The sequence below is a fragment of the Chiloscyllium plagiosum genome, chromosome 10 (assembly GCF_004010195.1).
Source record: "Chiloscyllium plagiosum isolate BGI_BamShark_2017 chromosome 10, ASM401019v2, whole genome shotgun sequence".
Lineage (NCBI taxonomy): Eukaryota > Metazoa > Chordata > Chondrichthyes > Orectolobiformes > Hemiscylliidae > Chiloscyllium > Chiloscyllium plagiosum.
The window spans coordinates 48,048,904-48,068,067 of record NC_057719.1 but is presented as its reverse complement, the minus strand read 5'-3'; the positions used below and the strand labels follow the sequence as shown (position 1 = coordinate 48,068,067).

Here is a 19,164-nt window from a genome sequence, read left to right as displayed (position 1 = left end):
GATGCTGCCTGACCTGCTGCGCTTTTCCAGCAACACATTTCCATCTTAGACTAGAAGTGCCCAATCATTGCCTTTGCACAAGGCAATGACCTAGCTGTACACATCCAAATAAAAAAAAACTGCTCCTTGAATTATCTCGGAACCAAAAAGTCGACTTAAGTCTGCTCTTACTTTCCCTACACAGGGGTCTGTTTTTCTCAGTGCAAGCACAAGGATATTCTAGTTAAATGGACTATCCTTGTGAAACAAAACAGTTTAAGCAAGGAGCCAACTGCTGACTCCAGATCAGTTGCTAATCATTGATTTTATTATTAATGATTCATTCGCAATCAAAATTACTAATTTGCACTTAATATTTTAGCTCTTGGGTTCAGGACAACTCACTTGCTCTCCATTTGGGTGGGGGCCTTGCTCACAGCATCTCTCAGGATCCTGTTCTCTTGTTTCAATGCTTCAGTTTGATCTTGCAGCTGGCGAAACTGAAGGAAATATTTTTCATTAACTGAATTATAGTTTATGCTTAGTTCATCTTTTCAGTCATTAACAGTAGAAATTTACAGTTAGTTCTGTTAAATTAGTAATTATATAATTTATTAGATTTCTGAACCAACCTGTTACCTAGTAACAAATTTAGCTTTGGTTCAAGCAGAATCCTTCTTAATTAAAGTTTTGGATCAAAACAGGAACCAAAACAAACTTTGGCTGAACTCCAGGGATGAGACATCAAGACAGCATCAAGTGTAGCATCAAGATGCCCAAAGGCAATTGGGGAAAACTCCGTACTCATTAAAGTCAACACCAAGCACGAAGGAAGACTGCTATGATTATTGGAGGAGAGTTATTGCTGACCCAGAGCATCAATATAAGAATTCCCCAGGGCAGTATACAAGGACTAACATCTTCAACAGCTTCAATGACCTGCCCTCCTTCATGAGGCAAGAGTAAAAGGGATGGTCATTGTGAAGGATTCATTTCATTCATAACTCTGCAGATACTGAAACATAGCTTGTTTCCATATGTAGCAAGTCAGAGACAACAATTCAGACCCAGACGAAGAAATAGTCATAGTCAGACCATACAAGTCATTGCCAACAAGAGAATCTAACCATCTTCTTTTGAATACAAGTTTATTATTATTACTGAATCCCCCGCCAATATCCCAACAGGTTACCACTGACCAGAAACCCAAGTGGATCAGCTAGAAGGCAGGTCAAATTTTGGAAATATTTTAAAACACTAAGTCACTCCAAATTCTCAAAACGTGCTCAACATCCACAAAGGAACATGGCAGGAGTGTGATGGAATACATTATTCCAATGGCTTGGATGGTTGGAGTTCCAAAACCATTTAGGACAAAGCAGCCAGCTTGATTGGCACCTCATTCACCAACTTAAAGATTGATTTCACCCACCACCCCAGAATGTGTGCCACCTAGAAACCTTATTTGAAGAACTTCTCAAAGCACCTTTGACAGCCCCTTCCAAGCCAATAACCTTCACCACCTAGAAAACAAAAACTACCAGACACATGGAACACTACCACCCTGCAGGTTCTCCATTATCACATTAGATGGACTTGCATCTGTAATAGCTTTTCCTTCACCGTTGCTAAGTCAAAGTTCTAAAGCATTCTTCCCATAGCACTGCTGCACCTGCATCACATGGACTGCTGTACTTCAAAGTTTCAAAAAAACACAACACCAGGTTATAGTCTAACAGGTTTATTTGGAAGTACTAGCTTTCACAGCACTGCTCTTTCATCAGGCGTATAACCTGCTATTGTGTGATTTTTAACTTTGTCCACTCCAGTCCAACACTGGCACCTCCACATCATGGCTGCACTTCAAGGTAACAAGTCGTCATCATCACCTTGGATAAGAATGAGACTGGCAATAATGCTTACCTTGCCAGTGATACACACATCCAATGACATTTTTAAAAGTGCACTCTCAAATTAAGAGAATTGATCTGCAGAAAAACACCGCAACTATTAAAACGTTTTTCCCATATTAAAAGATGACAGATGATAGAAATATTATTCCTGTTAGTCTCAAAAACATGCATCTGAAGATATTCATTGCACCAAGACATTAAAGCTTTTATTAATAAAAAGCCAGCCTTAGTGTCAAAAGATGCTAAGCATTTACAGTGTTGAAAAGTAATTTTACTCTCCATTAATTGGTATTATGTCTATTAACAGAAGTATTCAAATAATTTCAGACCACTGGCTAAATTATGGTAAAATGGCAACCTTCACAAGGCAGAAGAAACTAAACATTTACTATGTCAGGTGAAAAAAATATCTTAAGGGGCTGCACAGTGCAAAGGGTTAGCACTCTTCCTTCACCGTTAAGAAAACGAATCTTAAACCAAACCACAAATGAAAAAAAAATCTTACATATACATTTCAAGCAGCAAAAGGTTGCTACAGATGTGTAGAAGTAAAGCCAGCAAGGAAAAAAGCATCAATTCCCAAAGTTTACTGCCAACACCAAAATCAATACTTTTAATTTAACACAAAATTAAAGACAAACTCATTTGTTAGCAACTGCCTGTAGTGATTAAATATATCAGTCACTGCGAAGTAGCTTTTTTTTTAAAAATCAAATTTTCCAAGTTACCCCTCATGACACAGGAACTGAATTTCTAGGAATATAAATAACCATTTTATTGCATAATAACAGTCTGAAGGTTACAAAGTTAAACAGTTTAAATTAGTTAGCAAAGGAATTCTACTTCTACAAACTACGCATTAAAATATACACAAACTCATTGCCAGACCATGAGAGTTTGGATTCCCTTTGGCATCACATGGTAATCGTCTAGCAGAGCACAATGCTCAGCTGAAGAGAACTAATTGTCACATTCAATATATTTCCCATGACTAAAACTGAGCAACTGCTTGTGCAATCTTGCAAATTAAGATGATATTCACACTTCCAAACTAAAAACGGAAGTGAAATTTCAAAAATATAAAAATAAATCTTACAAAAAATCAAACTTTAGATACACAGGCATAAATAAAGGATTGGTATCTTCATGTTTCCCCAACAATGTTCTTTGCAAATAAACTAAAAAAATCCAAAATAACGATGGTAAATTGTGTACTTTTTACCCAGGAAACCACTATCTTCATAAAATGTCAACATAAATGTGGAAGTAACAAAAGTTTATCAATTTTAATAATGAATTATACTGTAACTTGGTTTGAGATTGCTTGCTTTTGCTGCCCCCAAAAAAAAGATCCAGGGGAAGGCAGCATGGTGGCTCAGCGGTTAGCACTACTGCCTTACAGCGCTAGGGATCCAGGTTCGATTCCAGCCTCGGGCGACATTCTGTGTGGAGTTTGCACATTCTCCAAGAGTCTGCATGGGTTTCCTCCGGGCACTCTGGTTTCCTCTTTCAGTCCAAAGATGTGCAGACCAGGTGAATTGACCAAAGCTAAATTGCCCATAATGTAAGGTGCATTAGTCAGAGGGAAATGGGTCTGGGTGGGTCATCTCCGGAGGGTTGGTGTGGTGTGGATTTATTGGGCCAATAGGCCACATCTAATTTCTAAATAGCCCTATAGTGATAGCAAAGTAACTCAAATCATTTTGTTTTTCAAAAACAAAAGTATAATGGAAACAGAATTCATTTTGCAAGGTTAATCTGTTACAGGTGAGAAAGAAGATTCTTTGGACTTACCTGCATCTGGGTTTCATTCATATGATCCTGGTAGCTGACTTGCAGCTTGTTTTGCAATGCTGCGAGTTCTTTTTCAAGGGCAGTGCGTTGTTCTCTTAGTTTGGTCTCAACTACATTGGCTTTCTGCTTTTCAGTCACTAATTCCTAACAAAATTTAGGAAATTATGACAGACATTAAAAAGTGTATTTAAATCAAGTCAAAACTGCAGTCAAACCATTTTCTCAGACAGGTGATCAAAACAAAAATGAAGCAATGCTTGAAGACAGCCTTTAAGTACAAATTTTATCTGCCACTTGCAAAAGGCCCTCCTAGAACTATTCCACAGGTCTAAGTGCATAAAGCACACAATCTTTTGAAGTGCTGCCAAAATAAATATTCAAAACACAGATAGCCTTTAAACTATGCTAAAAAAAAAAAAGAGGAAAAGCTAGACATCCACAGTTACAGAGAGAAGCTGGATCAATGGAATATACTGATCTGCTATCACTGGTCTGCTGGAGTTGCTCAATTCTCAGACAATGCAGAGCATTGTTGAGAGATTCTTCTTAAAACCCCAAATTGGCCCAAGGTTGTATGTCTCCCAGAAACATTGCAATTGTGTAAAAGGAGGCAGCCATGACAGTTCCCTCTTCCATTCAGCTCAAACCATCTGCATGGTCTCCTCAGCCAAGTCCCTGGTGTGTAATTAATGGTAACTTTGATATTGGAAAGAGCTGGCAAATGTATTCATCATTTTACGCCTGTTGTAACAGTTTGATAACTGTTCCATCCAGGAGTTCTTTACTGTATAATTTAGAATATGACAGTGTATAGATGAGGAGCACTAACTAGGCATTCACTTGAACTCTGAACAGATTCAGACTGTGGTTGTTCAGTTCAGATGTGTGCTTGAATATGCATTTAAAGTTGTACATTGCAAGTATTTAGAAACTGGTGTTAGTTAGTTCTATCCTTCAACCGGCTTTCTAAAATATGGTTAATATTCACTAAGCATTTTGTGTTTATGGTTTAATTATTTATAAGAATTGCAAGTCCTGGGGTGAGTAGGAGTTGAAATGGTCAGCCACACAGCAGTGGGGTTGTTTGGTGAGTGCACCAGCGATGTTCTCTGAAAACACTCTGCGAGTTGGCATCCTATCTCCCCAAACGAGAGCAACAGACACAGTACATGAGGTGGGTGGACATGCAAGAAAATCTCTGCCAATGTGAAAAGATCCTTTGGGGCATGAGATAAAGGGGAGAGAGGTGATGTGGGTGCAGGTTTTACATGTCCTGTGGCAGCAAGGGAAGCTACTGGGGGTGGAGGATGGCAGACTCCCTAAAAAGAGAGTGTCATGGAGGAAATGGCATCTATGGAACGCAGATCAATAGGGGTGGAAGGGAAATAAGTCTTTGGTGGTAGGGTCTGATTGTATGTGGCAGAAATAAGGAAGGATAAATATGCTGCACCCAGGGGTTAGTGGGGTGGAAGAAGAGGACCACACTTTATTTTTGGGGAGGGGGATCTACCCTTGTTGTGGTTAGAGAGGTAGGGTTCAAGGGCAGAGGTACTGGAAGTGAAGGGGATGCTCTGGTGGGCATCGACCACAGGGGAGGGCAAATTGTAGTCCTTGAAATAAGAGGCCATCTGGAATGCTCAGGAGTGGAAATGCTCCTCCTGGGAGCAGATACAGCAGAGACAGAGGAATTGGGAATCAAAAGATGACTTTTTTTTGCGGGGGAAGAGACATTGTGTAGTCACTGACCTTTTAGCCCCCACCTGCATCTACCTATCACCTTCCTCCCATCCCTTTATGGATCTCTCAGCCCCCTTGTCCCTTCACCTTTCTAAAAAAGGGCTTATGCCAGAAATGTTGACTCTCCTGCTCTTCTGATGCAGCCTGATCTGCTGTGCTTTTCCAGCACCACACTGACTCTATAATAGTTAGATTTGATTAAGTATGTTACCTGATTCAACTGTTTGCATTTATCATTTGAAAGATTAACTTCATCTTGCAAAGCTTGAAGCAACTTCTCTTGCTCCTGCAACTGCTGTTGTAATCCATGAACTGGATCACATTTTACTCCAGGCTGGAAGAGATCAAAAAAAAATTTCAGTCCTCTTAGAGGAATGCAACATCTCCCATACCATAATGCACAAAATAGATAGCGATTTGGTAGTGAAACTAGGCTGGGTAAATCAAATGAGCTAATCAAAACAGATCAAAAATGGATTTCATAGCTCTAAACATAATATCAGAAATACTGGACAAACTCAGCAGGTCTGGTATCCCTGGAAATAAAAGCAGAGTCCAGTATGATTTATTTGGAGCAGTAAATGCTGAGATCAGGTAGTATCAGGGGAGCTAGGTTAATGCTTCACCGAGCTGGTCTGGCCTTGCATCAGACCAAAATTTATCACCAAAGCTTTTGGCTTTGTTTCTCATTCCAGAGATGCTGAGCACTTAGAGTCAGAGATATACAGCAGAGAAAAGGACCCTTCAGTCCAACTCACCCATACCGTCCAGACATCCTAAGTAAATCTAGTCCTATTTGCCAACATTTGGCACATATCCCCATCCAGATGCCTTCTAAATATTGTAGTTCTACCAGCCTCCACCACTTCGTCTGGCAGCTCATTCCATAACCATATCATCCTGAGTGAAAAAGTTGCCACTTGGTCCCTTTTAAATCTTTTCCCTTTCACCCTAAACTTATGTCCTCTAGTTTTGGGCTTGCCTAAAACAGGTAAAAGGCCTTGTCTACTCACTCTATTCATGCCCTCTCAATTTTATGAAAGCTTTTTTAAAAAAAGGTCAACCTCTGACACTGCAGCTCAAACCATCCAACCCTGGTAACACCCTTTTGAATATCTTTTCTGAACTCTTTCAAGTTTCACAACATCCTTTCTATAGCAGGGACTGAATGCAGTATTCCAAAAGTGGCCTAAACAATGGCGTATTAAGCTGCATCATGACCAGCCAACTCCTGTATTCAATAATCTGACCAATAAAGGCAAGCATACCAAATGCCTTCTTCACTATTCTATCTACCCGAATCTCGACTTTCAAGGAATTATGAACCTGCACCCCAAGGTCTCTTTATTCAGCAACACTCCCTAGGACTTAACCATCAAGTCCTGCCAAGATTTGCCTTTCCAAAATGCAGCACCTCACATTTATCCAAATTCAACTGCATGTGCCACTCTTCAGCCCATTGGCCCATCTGATCAAGACCCTATTGTTTGGAGGTAACCTTCTTCGCTGTCCACTCGACCTCCAGTTTTTGGTGTCATCTGCAAACTTACTAACCATACCCACTATGTTCACATCTAAAATCATTTATATAAATGACAAAAGAAAGTGGACCCAAAAATTGATCCTTGTGGCACATTGCTAGTCACAGGACTCCAGTCTTTTCCACCCTGTATTCTACCTTCAATCCAGTTCTGTACCCAAAATAAATGGTTTTGATTTTGAGTAATTTGATTTGATTTCAAATTGACCATCCATAGAACATTGCTTTCATAACATTTTTATGAAATACCACTAAACCAAAGAATGAATCCAAGAATGTCAAAAAAAATTATAAACCTGAGAATTGGGAGTAAATTACAAGCCAAAAGGTGAACCAAGAAATTGATTAGGGAAAGAAAAATGTGAATGCAATCAAGAAAGCAAAGCAAAGCAAAGCAAAGCAAAGCAGTCTGTAAAAGCTTCTTTGTGAGATAAGTAAATAGGACAAACTAGAGCAAATGTGTAGACATTACAGGTGCAGATCAGAGAATTCATAGTGGAAAACTGGTGGCGAACTCAAACTATTACTTTGTGCTAGTGTTCAGGAGGGAAAATACAGAAAATTTCTCAGAAATGCCAGACAATCAATCAATCAAAAAGGGACCTAGGGATGGAAAAAGCACAACAGGTCAAGCAGCAGAGGATCCTCTGATGCTGACTGACCTGCTGTGCTTTTTTCAGCTCCATTCTGGACTCTTCAGCAGCGACAGTTCTGTATCTCCAACCAAGGGACTTGGGAAACAAAAGAAATTAGCATCAGCAAAACAAAATATATACTTGAAAAGTTAAATTTGTTTGAACACGGATTTGGACCAAATGAGCTAAATCCCAATATGGCAAAGGAGGGCAGCTATAAAGATAGTGGATGCCTTGATGGTTCTCTTAAAATTCAATATGCCTGGAAAGATCTCTCCAGACTCTAAAGTATCAAATGTAACCCCACTTTTACAGAGATAGAGGGAGAATGGAAAACTACAGACCTTTTGAGGTTAGTAGCAGTGACCATGTTAGAACTGGTTATTTTCGAAATATCCAGTTATCACATGGTTAGACAGAGTCAACATGGATTTATGAAAGGGAAGTCATGTTTGTCAAACATGTCACTATATTTTTCAGGATGTTACTTGCAGCACATGTAAAAGGAGACAGGGTGGATGTAGGCAAGATATTTCCCTTGGCTGGTGTGGATATCTCAGGATTAATGATGAGCCATTTAAAACGGAGTTGAGAGGAATTTCTTCACTAGTGAATTGCTGGAATTCACTAACAATTTCTGTCTTGAAATTGTTAAGTGTCTAGAGACGAATAGCCTGATGACATGCAGATGGGACAGGAAAGTGGCACAGTAGCAGATAAGCCATGACATAGCAGGCTCAACAGGCTGAATGGCAGATTCCTGTTTCCATGCCATCTTACTTACTGTATTTGGATTGTCCAAACTTTTCATGTCTAATGTGCAAGTACAAGTCTAGGCTTTTCTAATGTGTAAAAGTGCTTCCGCTTCAAGTATTAGTTTCAACAAGAATTGAAACCAGACTAAAATGGTTAAAATACTTCCTCTACGAACAATCTAAAGCAAGAATTGCAGAATTGAAATTTTAACTTTAGTTTTATGATAACTTCCTTTGAAAGCAATCAACCCCATAAGATTTCATTTACAGCCAAAATATTAAAGTGTTTTAAGTGTACTTAACTTCTAGAAGGTCAAACTCAATACCAATGTTCAACATTGATCACGACCTTAAGAAATACTTGGCAGAAAGAACAGTGCAAAGTGACGAGACTAAATCTAAATGGACTCTTCAGAAGAGAAATTTGTATAGGATACATTAGAGATTAGGAACCAAGAAAATAGATTAGTTTTAAAACTTTACATGCATCTATTAAGAATACTGAAACAGTAGATACACAAATTAAATTTTCAGGCATATTATTGGGACTACGCGAAAGATACATCAAGAACGAGTGTTACAGAACTTGAAAGGCTCAATTTAAACAAGTTCAACAGCCATGTCACACATGCAACTTTTTAATGCTTTTGTAATAGCAGACAAACAAGTTAAACCAGATTCTGGATTAGTGGTGCTGGAAGAGCACAGCAGTTCAGGCAGCATCCAAGGAGCAGCGAAATCGAAGTTTCGGGCAAAAGCCCTTCATCAGGAATAAAGGCAGAGAGCCTGAAGTGTGGAGAGATAAGCTAGAGGAGGGTGGGGGTGGGGAGAAAGTAGCATAGAGTACAATAGGTGAGTGGGGGAGGGGATGAAGGCGATAGGTCAGGGAGGAGAGGGTGGAGTGGAAGCCAACTCAGTAACTGCACCTTCTGTGAAGGGAGAGTGTACAAGCCATTGTTACACAGATGTATAATCAAAGTGCTATCCAAATACTAAATTAATACAGAAAATAAAAAACAGAAAAGTCAGACACTTAAAATTTTAGAAATAACTGCCAACACTTTGATCATAAAGTAGACTTTTCTAAGAGAGGGGCTCACTTCAAATAAGGAACAAAATTAAAGGAAGTAATCCAGACTCATTCAAAATAGACTGGATGACATTGATGGACAGATGGCACAAAGACACAGGAAACAGAAGCTAGGAGTAGTTCATTTAGTCAGAGTTATACAGCATGGAAACAGACGTTTAGAACCAACTTGTCCATGCCAATCAAGTTTCCAAACGAAACCAGTCCCACTTGCCTGCATTTGGCCCACATCCCACTGAGCCATTACAATTCATTTACCTATCCAATTGGCTTTTAAATGTTGTGTACCTGCATCTACCACTTCCCCTGAAAGTTAATTACACATATTAAATGACCCTCTGGAAATGTTTCAGGTTACCCTTCGTCAGGCAAAAATCTGCTGACATCAGTCTTGACTATATTGATCAACTGAACAGTCTTGCCTAGGGTCGGAAATTCAAAATTCCTTTCAGAGACTTCTCATATACCATATCCCAGAATTTAAATTAAGCATCTAGTGTTAAATCCCTTACAATAAAAAAGGGAGTAATATAACCCTATACTGCATTTCCCAGAACAGCAGGGAGGAATCAGGATTCCACCTAAGGCAGAACAAATATGATGGGCTAAAAGTGGGCACAGACACTGATATCACAATAGTCTAGAAAACTGTACGTTCCACAATGACCTGAATTAAAGTAAATCTGTAGCATTAAAAATGTTATGTTACTACATCCACAACAAACCGTATGATATACTAATGACAAGGTTAGCCAATTACTCAAAACAATGCAGATATCTTCAGGGCTCAGAAAACATGGGAAAAACCTACCTCACACTATGTGAACACATCAGCAGATACACACCATATAAAAGGGGATTTTAAAATTTCTTTACAATGTTCAGGTGTTGGATGAATGACTCAAGATTGGCAAAAGAGCCTCCCTAGTCTCCATTCATTTTAAAAATCAATTAAACAAACGAATATGCCACTTACTTTCTGCCAAATTTCTTGAAGCACACTAGCTTTCTCTTTCAGAATGTCAGCCACATAGATAGCCTCTTCCTCTGTGAATGTCATGGTTTTCAAAGAAGAAAGAAAATCCTTAAACTTGATATCGGTGTTTTCTGTAAAAGAAATATAAATTGGCATCACAGTAAGTAGGTAATTTAATAGATGGTGTGCCTCCTTAAACACTAGTTTAATACTTGAGGCAACATTACAGTTTCCAGAGAAGTCCAAAGGCATTAGTGAAGAACATCTTTCCCTTTCTAGCCTTTCATTATAAAAATACATTTTATCCATTGTCACAAGCATTAAAAAAGTTATTCAAAACAGATTTCAAGCACCAAATGAACCAAGTGAATTAAGATAGTGAAACATGCACTTTTAGTACAGCATGTAAAGCTTATAATGTAATGTTTATCTTAACTTTTCATTCAATAACTCCAGAGCTGTAAATTACAATATTGTGATGCCTCCCAGTAGGTTTTCAGAGGAATATTAAATGTCATGTGTTCCATATTTTAGGACTCTGCCTCAAACAGTTCCAGTCAACCCTCACTTTTCTCTGGTGGAGCAGGTGGCGTTATCAATGCCTGCATAAAATTCAAACACGGTTGAAGTCCAAGCCAAGGACCTCAGATGTTGCATCAGTTATTTCCTTAAAAGTGCTATATGTGACAGATGACGCCTAAAGTGAATGAACAGGGAACACTACTTAAAATGTACCTTCCAGAAGATAGCAACTCTTGACATACACACTCAAATTTCTCAACCAAGTAGGATATACTAGCAGTTCTCAAACCAGAGAAAAACACATGATATTTATGAATGGACTCATTGAAAACAAAGATAGCTCTTCAGCCCATGAAGTGTGAAAGCAACATTCACTCAGGTTGAGGCATAAACTTTGACAACACATCTACACATGATTTTTTTTTTTAAAACCTCAGAGGGTGTCAGGCTCACACAAAAAGATTCAGAGCACATAACACCATTGCTTTCAAAAGTGGTCTTAAATCAAATCACATTTACTGGAGAAGGTGAACACATTTTAGGAAACTCAAAAGAATGCACAAACTCATGAAAAGCAAAGACCTGAAGTGGTGTGCAACTTTTATTTAATCCACCGCTCTTCTCCTTGGTCCTTCACACAGTTTGTTTCCTGACAACTTGGCCTTTCAAACTTAGCAGGTCAAAAACAAACCTGTTGGGATACTAGAATTTACACAATGATAATGTTGCCACCACACAATAATGGCTCAACTCGGCTCAAGTGACAGTTGAAGCACTAGAAACACAGAGCAAGTCATAGCAAACCAAAAATACTCAGCTTATCATCAGTTTCTACGTAAAGTAAAATGATAGAGAAAGCTTGGGGACAACAGCCGCAACACATCTGACAAAGGTGCAGCAGCAGTCTATAATCAGATTCTAGCAGTCTGCTATTTAAAACAAAGCAAGTAGGGCAGGTCATGCCCTGAACTTGCTTCATCCTCTCAAACTTTCAATCTTAATATTCTATCACATATTTAAAAATAAAGGAATCACACTGCCCTTCCCAAAAATATTTCAAACCTTGAATCTCAGTCTTCATCAATTGGAAACCCACGCTAATTTGTCAACATTTACTTGCCCTACCTGGGACTGATGCCATAGCAATAATGCCCACATTTCCAGACTAGAAGTTCCAAAGTTCAAGTACTACCTGCCATAGAAATGTCATAACATGTTATGACAAGGTTGGTTAAATACATTTGACTTGCACATTACAGCCTCTTTTAGGCATTTGACAATAATAAATTTGTCAAATGATGCAATCACATAATCCCCATAATGAGAACATCAGCTTGCAGTTCAAATAAAAGCCACGGGATGTCAGCGGAGAATCATTAGTTAAAGCCACCAACATTACTGCGAGTTAATTCATCTTGGGAGCCTTGGCACAAAGAATATCAGGATTCTCCCTGCAAAATACTGCCCCTATGATAATACATTATAACATGAAACTTTCAGAAGGAAATAATCGGCAATGATATTACAACAATTAAGATATGTCCTAATGTACTACTTCAATTGAATAACAATTTATGATTACTAACTGTGAAGCCCCTTTCAATAATAAAGTAGAATATTTCTGTTTCATGTTTAATTCCTTTTGTTTCTGTGCATGAATCCCACATGTAAATACAATTTCATCTAGCAATACATAAATGTTTAAAATCTACAACTCAAGCATACAGAAAGACTATTTATCCATCAACCCTGAAGTGCATAAAAACAAGAACATGATACATCAATCCTTAAATATGCGAGTTAGTTATCTCCAAACAAAACTAATTCACTTTTTTTTAAAACAAACATTTTCCTCTTGAATGTTTTCTAAAAGGTGACTATCAATTTTAAAAATAAAAGTTTGTGGATTCTGGAAATCAGAAATAAAAACAAAATTACTGGAAAAGCTCAGCAGGTCTAGCAGGATGTGCAGATTTCGTTTCAGGTCCAGTGATCCCCCCCCCCCCTCAAAAATGCATGGTAGTGAGGAAAAATGTTGCATTTTATGCAAAAGGGGGACCCAAAATTTGAATCTTCCCACATCAGATGGTGACATTTGAACTTAGATAAAAAAATAATAAATGGAATTGAGGTGGTACTGAAGGAGATGAAATAAATGGGGGAAACCCCATCTGGCTCACTAACATTCTTCAGGGAAGGTAATCTGTCATCATCTGGTCTGGCCTACATGTGACTCCAGAGTCACGGCAATGTGGTCGACTCTCAACTGTGATCAGAAATGGCCTAGCAAACCACTCTGTTGCATCAGTCATGACAAATTCTCAACCAAGTCGTGAAACTGGACAGACCATCCAGCACTGACTTAGGCACAGGAAAACAAACCAGCAGAAACAGCCTGGTTGACTCTACAAAGTCTTTGAGGAGAAAGTGAGGTCTGCAGATGCTGGAGATCAGAGCTGGAAATGTGTTGCTGGAAAAGCGCAGCAGGTCAGGCAGCATCCAGGGAACAGGAGAATCGACGTTTCGGGCATAAGCCCTTCTTCAGGAATTCTGAAGAAGGGCTTATGCCCGAAACGTCGATTCTCCTGTTCCCTGGATGCTGCCTGACCTGTTGCGCTTTTCCAGCGACACATTTCCAGCTCTACAAAGTCTTCCACAGCAATATTTTTCAAAACAAAAAAGCATATCCCTTTATTGTCATGTGTACTCAAGCACAGAAGTACAAGTTTACAACGGCACCTCTTATGGTGCTCTCAGGTACAAAGTACCTAGGTACAAATCTTAGATACAGAAAAAAGGGAATAAAAAGGAAAGTGGGATTACCTTACAGTGATTCATGTAGCGTAAGACATAGTTAAAAACTATAAACATTACATTGCAGTAGCTCAGCACAGGGGTTTATACACACAGTCTGACTGGCCTTGCCACCCACTAACTGCCCACCCCAGACCAAAAACTGCCTACACCATTGCCACCACCCTCACACCCTGGAGGTGTGTGCCAAAATTAGGAAAGCTGTCTCAAACTAGTCAAGCAGCAACCTGATATAGACATTCATCGAAATCATACCTCAAAAGCAATGCCCCCGACACCACTATCACCATCCTTGAATATGTCCTGTCCCATTGTCCCAGAACAGACTCGGCACCCTGGCGAGTTCTTAACATTTAATGGGATCTGCAGTCAGTCTCATGGCTACACGTTAAACTTTCTGTTGACTACCACATATCATTCTCCTTGGTTAATCAAATCAGTACTCCATGTTGAACAACACTTGGAGGGAGCACGGGAGGGTGGCAAGGATGCAAAACCTACTCTGGGTGGGGGTTTTCAACATCCAACAATAGAGTGGCTGGGCAACAGCCCTACTGATTGAGTTGGTCTGCAACAGGTGACGAGGGAACCAATAAGAGGGCAAAACATATTTGACCTCATCCTCATCAATCTGTCAGTTGCAAATGCGTCTGCCTGTGACAGTATTGTTATGATTGACCACCACATAGTCCGTGTCGAGACAAAGTCCAGCCTTCACATTGAGAACAGCATTCATGTAGTGGGGCACTACAATTGCGCTAATCGGGACAGGCTTTGAACAGATCCAGCAACTGAAGACTGCATATCTGAGGCAATGTGGGCCATCAACAAACAGCAGAATTATACTTTCACACAATCTGCAACCTCATAGCTCCCATATGACCACTACCATCAAGCCAGGGGACCAACTATGGTTCAATGGAGAACGCAGGAGGGTATGCCAGGAGACATATCTGAAAACAAGGTGTCAACTTGAAGCTACCAAACAGGACTACTTGCATGCCAAGCAGCAAGTGTTAGACGGAGCTAAACCCCACAATCAATTGATCAGATCAGAACTCTGCAGTCTTGCCACATCTATTCGTGAAATGTAGTGGATAAAAGAACTCGCTGAACTCAATCCACAAGGAACACTATCCTCCATAATGGAAGAGCCGAACACATCAATTCGAAGATAAGGCTGAAGCTTTTAAAGCAATCTTCAGCCAGAAGTGCCAAATAGATGATCCATCATGACCTCTTCTAGTAGCCCCCAGCCTTCAGCCATTCGATTCACTCCACATAATAAATCAAGAAATTGGTGGAGACAAATGGATAGTGTCAAAAAGTTATCACAAGATTCCAGTAAAAGGTACTAAAGACCTATGCTCCAGAACTTGGCACTTCCACAGCCAAGCTGTTCCCATACAGTTACAACACTGGTATCTACTAAATGATGTCAAAAATTGTACATAAAAACAGGACAAATCCAACCTGGCCAATTACCAGCCCAGTCTACTTTTCATCATTAGCAAAGTGAAGAAAGGTGTAACCAACAGTGGTACCAAGGCACATCTGCTCAGCAACACCCAGTTTGGGTTCTGCTTAGGCCACTCAGCTCATTACAACCTTGGTTCAAAAAGTGGACAAAAGAACTTAATTCCTGAGTGAGGATAGAGTGATATCAAGGCACATTTCAACCAAGTGTGGCATTAAGGATCCCTGACAAAATTAGAACCAAATGAGTATCAGGCAGCAAACTGCATGCTGGTTAGCATCATGAACAGCACAGAAGACAGTTGCAGTTGTTTGAGGTCAGTCAGTCAAAGATCTAGGAATTCCCCAGGGTCATGTCCTAGGCCCAAACATCTTCAGTTGCTTTCACAACGACCTTCCACCATAAAGGCCAGAAGTCAGGACATTTGTCGATGGCTGCCCAACGTTCAGCACCATTCACGATGACTCAGATTTTGAAGCAGTCAATGCTCAAATGCAACAAGATCTGGATGATGTCCAAGTTTGGCCTGACAAGTGCAAAATAGCATTCACGTCAAACAAATGAGAAACAAAAACCACTGTCCCTGGATTTAAATGGTGTTACCATCACTGAAACCCCAGTATCAACATCCTTGACCCGATACTCAACTGGATCACCACATAAACACAGTGCTCCAAAAACAAGAGGCTAGGAATACTGCAGCAAATAACTCACTTCCTGACTCCCTGAAGCCCACCTACAAGACAAATCAGGAGTGTCATGGAATACTGTCCACTTACCTGGATGGGTGCAGCTCCAACAATACACAAGCTTGACATTACTCAAGACAAAGCAGCCCACTTGATTGACACTACATCTACAAGCATCCATTCCCTCCACCATTCTAAAGCAGTGTGTACTGCAGAAATTTGCCAAAAATCCTTAAGACAGCACCATGCAAGCCCATGATCACTTTTACATAGAAAGAAAGGGCAGCTGATAAATGGGAACACCATCACCTGCAAGTTCCCTTCCAAACCATTCACAATCCTAATTTAGAAATATATCATTATTTCTTCACTGTTGCTGGACAAAAACCTCAAATTCCCTCTCTAAGGGCATCGTGGATCAACCTGCAGCAGTTCGAGGCGGCAGCATTATACCTTCTCAAAGGTACCTAGGGAATAAAATGCTGACCAGCCAATGTCCCCATCCCACAAGTAATTTTTTTTTTTTAATTTGCACGAAGTAAGATAGAGAATTTCAAAATAAAGCCAGAGTCATGTCAGATGATTACTATAAAAGTGAGCAAGAATAGGGTTATCTAGCATGTCATTTCTCATTTAAAAATATTAAATCAAACAAATATAGTAATGCAACGGAGGTTTAAACAAACTAATTAAATCTTTTGTTACGTTCATATGATTGTAAATATGTACGCTGCTGATCTGCAATTTGTGCACGGAGAAAAGTAGTGCTCCCTTAAGGCCAACATGGTCTAACATTTAAATAGTCTAAAATGTAATTATTGCAAACATGCTGTGCCACTTTTTAAATGTAAAAAAGGTATGAATGGTTGTAACCAAAAATATTCCACATTCTGTACTGAAGGATTGAAATCATTAGTTGGTCAACAGGTAAGCATCAACAGATTACCTGTATCATATTCGTTCCTCTGTTTTTTGGCAATGGGTTTCGGCACACCACTACTGATTACTTGGTTCTTGTCATCAACCACAGTATCCCTCTTTTCAGCATGAGCACCACCCTCAGCATTATCCAAAGCTGTGTAGACTGTGCACTTCAATGGGAGATTCTCCACGGAAGCTGAAACTACAAAAACAGAATTCTTTAATTGATGGATGCTTTTTAAAAGAAAGTATCATTTTTTTTTTAACATGAAGAGATACTCAATACAGGAACACTGACCTGGTTCTACCCTTGGTTTTTTTGGTGCAGTTTTTCTTTTTGAGAGTCCACTTTCATGTAGTTTAGTTTCCATTGATGCAAGCACTGATTCTTGCTTTTTGGTAACCGTTTGAACTGATTCAGCGTGTTCTTTGACAAGAGCACTGTGAACATCTTGAGCCGGTTCATCTGCAAAATTCCCATTGAAAAGCAATGTTTGAAATGTGAGGTAGGACAAGGATGACACAAAGAACTGTTCACTATCAGAAAGTTAATTATATACAAAACCTGAAATCAGAGACATCAGATTCTTACTTGAAACCAATTTCATGCATTTTGTTTCATAACTTGTTGTTAGGAATGAGAGGAATGGGAAAGGTAAAATGTATGCAGAGGAAACCTGATATCATTAGAATTAAATGATCACAAACAAGTTTAATACACTGCTCAACTGGAAAACACTTGTAGATTGTAACATTAGTTTGATGACATCACATTCAAACCATATCTGAAACAGGTGCACAATACTGCTAGGTTACTCCATAGGTCACAACATAAAATCACTTGTTTTTCAAGTCTTAATACTTCCATTGTAATAGGCTCAACAAAAAGTCCAAATCAAGTTTCTTTTATAAAGACAATTTAAAAAAAACTAAACACACTAGTGCGCAGAACTTCATAAAAGACAGCTTGTAAATTTAGCAACATAAAATGTTTAGGAGAAAGGGAGCACTGCAGATGCTGGAGAGCGAGTATGGATAGAATGTGGTGCTGGAAAAAGCAAAGCAGGTCAGACAGCATAAAGACTTATTGATGAAGTCACCCAAAACACACAGCAGGTAAAAGGGAAAAAAAAAATTCCTCTATGCAAAGTTGCACTTTACGGCTCTAAACAATAAAAGGATTTGTCGTCAATAAGTCTCAACTTTTGAAGGTAATCAAGAGTAAGGTTCAGAATGCTCAGATGGCCAATCTGACATTCTGGGATTTGTGGAGTGTCATCAGTTATCTCTAGGATCTTGACCAGCAAACAATGTCAAAAGTTAGCCTGGAACAGCAACTGGAATACAACCTGGTTCCACACCACCAGCCCTTGACTGGTGTTTGAATACAACCTTTCAAGAGAGGCATAGTAATCACAAATGAAAGCTGAGGACGAACATGTGGAACTGTATTTTCTAACCCAATGGCTTTTTTGCGAGCATTCATAAATAGGAAATCACCTCTCAAACAAGATGCCAACAAGAGGACAGCTCTACAAGTTCTCAAAAGGCTACAGTAACAAACAAGTCAACCAAGTGGTTTGTCACCTTATTACAGATCTCAACCTATCAAAATGAATTCAGACAAATTTTAAAGGAAATAATAGGTGATTAAAACTTAATGTAATTAAGTGTAAAACACTGCACGTAGGATAGAGAAAAAAACAAGCTACTAAAATAACGTTTACATGACATGGAAAAAGCCACAAATTAAAATCTGTCAAGGTTTTTGGTAAATTGAAATGTTCTACATTGCTGTATTGACACATCCAAAGGGAACATGCAATCATAAAAACAAAATAAAAGTTGTTGGAGACCAATGTTCAAAACTGTTAGTGCTCATGTCTAATTATTGTGGCAGAGATATGCAAGAAATTCCAGTGTTTAAGTGGTGCAAAGAAGAGCTCTTGGTTGCACCAGAGTATTGAGTCTAAATTTAAGACTGGAGAGCCTTGGCTTTTCAGTTAACATTGGTGGGGTCAGAAAAGTATTCAAATGTACGAAGAATTCACAGCAATAAGAAACACTGATACAGAATATAAATGTTGTTGTGTTTCTGTTCGCCGAGCTGGAAATTTTTGTTGCAAACGTTTCGTCCCCTGTCTAGGTGACATCCTCAGTGCTTGGGAGCCTCCTGTGAAGTGCTTCTGTGGTGTTTCCTCCGGCATTTATAGTGGCCTGTCCCTGCCGCTTCCGGTTGTCAGTTTAAATGCCGGAGGAAACAACCACAGAAGCGCTTCACAGGAGGCTCCCAAGCACCGAGGATGTCACCTAGACAGGGGA

The 19,164-nt window shown here is 39.4% G+C and overlaps 1 protein-coding gene across 7 annotated transcripts in view; it reads right to left on the bottom strand.

Annotated features, from left to right (window-relative positions):
- Positions 1–19,164, bottom strand: part of ktn1 (kinectin 1) — a 141,252-nt gene that overhangs the window by 82,935 nt on the left and 39,153 nt on the right. For all 7 annotated transcript variants that reach the window (XM_043697723.1, XM_043697722.1, XM_043697726.1 and 4 more), the window contains 6 exons: positions 17,141–17,308; positions 16,868–17,044; positions 10,420–10,550; positions 5,635–5,757; positions 3,687–3,830; positions 385–479 (listed from right to left, as the gene is read on the bottom strand). In XM_043697723.1, coding sequence (XP_043553658.1) covers positions 385–479; positions 3,687–3,830; positions 5,635–5,757; positions 10,420–10,550; positions 16,868–17,044; positions 17,141–17,308 — 838 coding nt within the window. The remainder of the gene's footprint in view (positions 1–384; positions 480–3,686; positions 3,831–5,634; positions 5,758–10,419; positions 10,551–16,867; positions 17,045–17,140; positions 17,309–19,164) is intronic.